The 6,865-nt window shown below is 43.9% G+C and overlaps 1 protein-coding gene across 1 annotated transcript; it reads left to right on the top strand.

The window, feature by feature from the left end:
- Window positions 1-96: 96 nt before the first annotated feature.
- Window positions 97-6,104, top strand: rtca (RNA 3'-terminal phosphate cyclase). Its single transcript, XM_055043961.1, has 11 exons — window positions 97-378; window positions 535-635; window positions 2,571-2,714; window positions 2,790-2,913; window positions 3,771-3,829; window positions 3,912-4,053; window positions 4,137-4,258; window positions 4,324-4,382; window positions 4,804-4,898; window positions 4,968-5,072; window positions 5,809-6,104. Exons 1-11 carry the CDS (start codon window positions 328-330, stop codon window positions 5,905-5,907), a joined length of 1,101 nt encoding a protein of 366 aa, XP_054899936.1. The 5' UTR covers window positions 97-327; the 3' UTR covers window positions 5,908-6,104.
- Window positions 6,105-6,865: the final 761 nt, after the last annotated feature.

Here is a 6,865-nt window from a genome sequence, read left to right on the forward strand (position 1 = left end):
GTGGGAGAACACGCCTCTCTCGGAACCGAGGTGGGAGAACACGCCTCTCTCGTAGTCGAGAACGCGCCTGTCTTGTGGTCCACAACATCTACATATATATCAGTCCTTTGAAAAAGTTAAAAATGTGTCTTCATTAACAGCTTTGTTTTACTTCGATAGATAGCGGAAGTAGTACGAGCGATTTGCGTTTTATTGTGACAGTCACCGGAAGTAGTGCGAGTTCGGCGTTTCCAGTTTGATGCCGCCGGACTGCAATAGTTGGAAAAGTACTGCAGGCAGCAGCTGAGCAGGACAACCGAGAGAGAAAGTTGAAGCGGAGTTTAGTGAATGGAAATGGATTCTGCGGCGGTGGAGATAGACGGCAGCGTCATGGAGGGAGTGAGTATTGACTTTAATTAGCAGAGAACAACGGGAAAGCCGCAGAGTTCCTCCTCCGCGCTGATAATAACAGGCTAACGGGCAGCTAGCGGCTAGCAGCCGCCTCTCAGCGCCTCTGCTGCGGCTCTGTCTCACCCCGCTGTCGGTTCTCCTCAGGGCGGACAGATTCTCAGAGTCTCGGCGGCGCTCAGCTGCATCACAGGCTCCGCCATAAAGATCATCAAGATCCGGGCAGGCAGGAGCACCCCGGGGCTCAGGTGGGTTAGCGGCTAACAGGCTAACGTTAGCCTATTCATTAAAGTTGCTTCAGTCAGTTTTAGGAGAACAAAACCTGTTCAATCAACTCTAATGTTCCCAGCTCAGGTTACATGTGTAACTCTCACATGCATTCTGATGATTTTAAACTTTTAACAGATTTAATGCTCCTGGATGTCCGATCACAGACCAGTCTTCATTCAAAAATCTCCATAAATAAGAATATTAATGACCATCTGAAGCATCAGTGAACCAGCCAATAGGAGCGACTTTGTGTTTTATCCACAAAGCCTTCACATCATCCCTGGTTTCTCTGCTGCTTCCTTCCAGGAAAATGTGTTAAACATCAACTGAGCTCAGAGATGTAAGAACTGGACTGTCAGCTTTTAGATCAGCCTGAAATTATGTTGCTTTCAATGAGAACTGGAACCAAATTACTCCACTTTATTGCCATTTTCTGTTCATTAATAATGTTCAGCCATTTGGATTGGTTAACAGCTATATTTGATTATTTGGACACAAATAATCTGTATATTTTATTATCTAAATTCAAATGTTGACATCAACACATTTTTCCAATTTGTTTTTTAAAGAAAAAACTTTCATATGTTTTATTTGCAAGAGTAAAATATATATTTTTAAGAATAATTTAAAATTTAATCTGGTATGTAACATTAAATATTTATTACTTTCATACTAACTCTATAGATGCACAAATCCACTTTTTTCACTTCTAATATCTGAGATCTACTGTCAGAAAAACAACTGAATTTAAAATGTATAAAAAACAAACACACAAAAAAACAAACTAATACATAAACGAAAGTAACAACCCTGCAGTAGTACAGCTCACTTCAACACACCAACAGCTTGACAAGCTTGTCAGACATGGAAAACCAATTTTAATTTGTTCAGTCAGTGCAGGGAGGAGAGAAACAGCCAAAGCAGAATAAATAATAAACAAACTGAATTTGACAGAAACACCAGGTTGACAGATTTTTCAGACATGTAAAAATAAGATGCAACAAACCTTCTTTCAAATGGTTCAGAAAATATAATTAAACATTCTAAATACAGTGTAAAATAAAGAATAAAGCATGATGTCACTCACAGCACAAAGAATAGAATTAGACTGAATAGATGAGCTCTTAGGGATCTGAAAGGTCTAGATCTATCTGATCTAGATTTCTTGTCAATATCAGAACCAATACAAGTCAATATCGAATCAGTGATCTTTAGTTTCAACCCTTTTATGTATTTTCAGCTGTTAAATATAGTGGTGCACCGATTTGTCAACCAGCCAGTTTATCGGCGGCGGTTTCCTTCATTTTGGTGATCGGCGTGATTTACGCGTGAAGCTGATCTGATCTTCCCCAGGAACATGAGCCACTGTCGTCTCAGACTGTTAGCCCCGCCCACCACGTCATGTCTGCACGTTTGCAGTTAATGATAGTCACCACTTTGCTACCAACTCAGTTTTCTTGCTTTAGTGACATTTCAGATAAAAAATGGAATTGGCCAAAGCCAAAATCGGCTTTTTAAACTTGGTAATTGGCCAGAAAACTGCAATCGGTGCAGACCGAAGTGTAAACTCTTTCTTTATGCCTATTTTTGTCAGTTTCTCAGTGTTTTCTCCCAGTTTGAACCATTTATGTGTTTTTTCAGTGTGAAATGTTTTTTCTGCATGTTTTATTTTTCAGTTTGAATCCTTTCTGTCTGAATGTTTTCATCACTTTAAGGCAGTCCTGCGTCTTTCAACATTTTACTTTAACTCATTCTTGCGTGTTATTTTTTGGTTTGAACCTTTGCTTGTATTTTCAGCAGTTCAAACCATTTATTTGTATTTATTTCAGTTTCAACTTTTCCTCCTCTGTGTTTTTATTTCTACCCAGTTCAAACCCTTTTTACGCTGCGTTTTATTGTATTTTCTGTTTCAGGCCGCAGCACCTGACGGGCCTCCAGCTGGTCTCGGACCTGTGCTCCGGCAGCCTGCAGGGGGCCAGCATCGGCTCCACCGACATCAGCCTGACTCCAGGGAAGGTCCGGTCGGGGAACCACACGGCTGACACGCAGACCGCAGGGTGAGGAGCCACCGGCGGCCGCTGCCCGGCCATCCGACGCGGCTCGGTTTCTGTAATGTGTGTGTTTTCTGTCAGGAGTGTGTGTTTGCTGCTGCAGGCGGCCCTGCCCTGCGCGCTGTACGCCGACGCCGCCTCGCAGCTCCTTCTGAAAGGAGGAACCAACGCAGAGATGGCCCCGCAGATCGACTACACTGTGAAGGTGAGCTGACTGCTCCCCCTGCTGGAGTCACTGCAGCAGCGTCCAAAATGAAAGATTCACCAGTTTATGTTAAATACTGACCAGTAGGTCCAGTTAGAACCTGTTTATATCAGTACACTCAACACAAGATCCATTCTGTTGTCCATATCGGTGCTTGAAATCCTTGAAAATCATTGAATTTGGATTGCTTTTGTCTTCAAGGTTTGGAAAGTTGATTTATATATAAAAAGTGCTTGATGTTCAAACTGCAAAGTGTGTTAATAAAGTGCATGATTTAATCTAACAATTGAGCAAAAGCTTAAATTTGTGTAAAAAAATGTTTTTTACAGCTGAAACCAGATATTTTCATACATCTATTAAACTCACTTTCTCTCTGTTTAATAGATGTGAAATCAGAATAAACTATTCTTGTTTTAGGTCGGTTAGAATCACAGAAATTATATTTTCTAAATTACAGATTTTGTGACTTTCTTTGTCGATTGTGTTTCAGGATTTAATTTGAGGCAGGAAGATTTTTAACTTTAAAACAAATTGTGTGCACTGATTCAGTGTAACGGTTACTATTAGTGCTAATGACTGTGCACTTGACACAAAAAGTTGTCTCATGTTTCATGTTAAGTATTGTGATTGACAGCAGTAAGCTCCGCCTCCTGCGTCTGACTGGTTGTTTCTCGTTAGCATTCGGAGCAGAAGTTTCACAGATTATCTGTTTCATATCAAACTGTAACAACATGGGGACAGTTACAACAAATATGTAAAAAGTTTTTTTTAATAAAACTTACAAACTTCACCTTTAAGGTGGATGTTCAAAGTTTAGAACTGTAAATTCTCCATAAACATCCTGGTTCCTCCTGCAGGTCTTCAAGCCCGTTGTGGAGAAGTTCGGCGTCCATTTTGACTGCGACGTCAGGATGAGGTCTGTCCGCTGACTTTGCCGCCGTCCGGCTGCTGTTTGCTGTCATGGCTGTTGGTTGTCATGGTGACTGTTTGTGCTGCAGGGGCTACTACCCTAAAGGCGGTGGGGAGGTGGCGGTGACGGCCCAGCCGCTCAAGGAGCTGCAGCCCGTCTCCATGATGGACAGAGGAAACATCACGAAGATCCACGGCAGAGCCTTCGTGGCTGGAGTCCTGCCCTTCAAAGTAAAAGCCCCTCTCAGCTGTTTTAAGTCTTTTATTTTGGCTAGCTTTGTCTGTCTGGGCTCACTTCCTGTTCCTGTCTGCAGCTGGCTAAAGACATGTCGGCCGCCGCCGTTCGGACCATCAGGAAGGAAATCAAAGAACTTTACATCAACATCCAAGCGGTGCAGGAGAAGGACAAGGCCTGCGGGAACGGCAACGGCATCATGTAAGCCCCGCCCACCCGCTGAGGTCACAGCACCAGCAGCTCTCTGATTGGTTGCTCTGTTTCAGAATCATTGCAGAGTCATCCACAGGCTGCCTGTTCGCAGGATCGGCTCTGGGAAAGAAAGGTGAGGATGACCAGCAGGGGGCAGCACTGCTTTGTTTATGTCACTGATGACCAGCAGGGGGCAGCACCGCTCTGGAAACCAATCAGGAAAAGCTTGACTTCATGCCAGAGCTGATTTAATATTTTTATCTGTATTTTTTTCACCAATGTACTCCTCCAGAGTTCAGAGTGATGTCAGAACTCCCAGGGCAGCCATCTTGTTTTTTTGAAGTTTGTTTAAATCTTTTATTTATTTGGACATTGAATTTAGGTCAACTCTACAATAAAATATTACAGCTGGGATACTATTTTTGTAATAATAGTTATGTGACCATGACAAAATATTTAGGACCATGTTAAGGAAATAAGTCTTATTACAAGAATAAAGTCAACCAATCAGGTTCCAGGTTTTGCCCCTTGTGACCTCTGACCCGTTGTTTCAGGTGTTTACGCAGATAAAGTGGGGATAGAAGCTGCAGAGATGCTGCTGAGAAACCTCAGACACAACGGCTGCGTGGACGAGTTCCTGCAGGACCAGGTGAGGCTGCGGCACGCCGTGAGGATGATGATGATCATGATGATGTCACTGACCCTTCCTCCTCCTCAGCTCATCATCTTCATGGCGCTGGCGAAGGGAACGTCTAGGATCCGGACCGGCGCCGTGACGCTGCACACGCAGACGGCCATCCACATCGCAGAGCAGCTCACTCAGGTCAGACAGCAGGGGGCAGCACTGAGAAACCCGAGACCAGATCAGAGCTGGAGGCGAGTCAGTGAGGAATGATTCCAGTCTGACCCCAAAAACAGGCGTTTTAGTTTCTAAAAGTAATAAATCACAGATTCTTAATCATTCGCTCACTGAAATGTGAACATGTCAACTACTTGCTGTTTTCAGTTATTTCCTCTGGTTATCGATGCCAAGAAGTTCTGCTCTCACTTTTACATTCAGATAGTTATGATACGTAACTGTGGCAACAAGGGATTGTCCTTATAACCTGGAGCCGCAGTTCAGCATCTGAAAAAATGAAATAATTCCTGAACTATGAGTTGAGAGAGGGAGGATGTTCAAACCATCTCTTCTATCAGAGATTCAAAGAGAAGTGGCAAAAGCAAAGGAGGAGGATTAGCAGTGATGATTTACTGGGGGATATTGAGCCGTTAGCCTGACATCATAAATCTGTCATAAAGCAGCAGTCTTCAGTCAGAGTCCTCTTTAGAGCTTTATAAGAGTGACTGGAGAAGAAGAGTGATTTGTGATTTGAGTTTAAATCTCCCCACATGATGCTGCCACTACCGTACTTCCCTGTGAGGATGGTAGAAACATTTCCTCCAAATGTCTCCAGAAATCATTCTTTCTCCTGGAGTTGCTTTATAATTACAGTAAAAATAAACTTAAATAGGCATTTATTTTGAAACTTAAATTCTCCCTGTTCCTGTTGTGTCTGCAGGCGAAGTTTACAATAACAAAGAGCGAAGACGAGCTGAGCAGCGGCGTCACGTACATCATCGAGTGTCAAGGATCTGGAGTGGTTAACCCCAACCTGTAGCCACACACACACACACACACACACACACACACACACACACACACACACACACACACACACACACACACACACACTCTCTCTCTCTCTCTGCTGGACTTGTAGCTGCTCCTGACTTGGCCGACCCTCTTAGTTTCTGCGCTCAGGGTTTTTTTTGTTTCCTTAATAATGTGATAAAATAATTAAATAAAATTCTTCCAATCAAATTTTCTTTTAATGGTTTTTGTTTCATTTTAAAGATTTTTTTGTTGTTGGGGAAACTGAATGAATGCAGCTGAATTCTGGGTAATGTAGTTTCCTCCAGCTGAGGATGGGAGAACAAAAACAAAGCGTGACCTTTTCCAGACTCCAGCTGCTGGATCAGAACCAGAACTTCCTGTGCCGCCCCGTTTCCGTGGCGTCAGCGGCGCGGTGTCGTGTTGACCTGCTGCAGGTGAGCTGGAGTCCGGCTCGGCGTGTTGAAACCTGAGGCTGCTGTAAGCTCACGCCTCTGTCCTCCTCCGCCACCGGCCGTAACCCGACCCGGGTCGCCGCTGGTACCGCCGAGGCGTCCCGGCTCAGTGTCCTCGCAGTCCGCCGGCCGTCCTGCAGCATGACGGAGACGGGGCCCTGGAGGAGGTACCAGGACCAACCCCGGGTCCCCCAGCCCACACCCGGACCTGGACCCGGACCTGGACCAGCACCGAACCGCGTCTGGATCTCACTGATTGCAGGTCAGTTTTTGCTCATCTGGACTCTGAAACCCTGAAACCTTCAAATCAGAGCAAATTTCCACTTCATCAATTTTTGCTCTGCAGGTTTTACAGGAGCCTGAAATCCTCGAGTTTCAAGTTTTATTTCAATTTTATTTTTCTAAGGTTTATAAAGTGCATAATGTCCTTGAAATAAAAGCTGCTCTGTATATTCATAAAATTCAAAACAATGTTTGGTTAAAAGCATAAATTTGGGAAACTTTAGTTGA

This window comes from Poeciliopsis prolifica, unplaced genomic scaffold, assembly GCF_027474105.1.
Source record: "Poeciliopsis prolifica strain line A6 unplaced genomic scaffold, Auburn_PproV2 SCAFFOLD002, whole genome shotgun sequence".
In the NCBI taxonomy this organism is placed as follows: domain Eukaryota; kingdom Metazoa; phylum Chordata; class Actinopteri; order Cyprinodontiformes; family Poeciliidae; genus Poeciliopsis; species Poeciliopsis prolifica.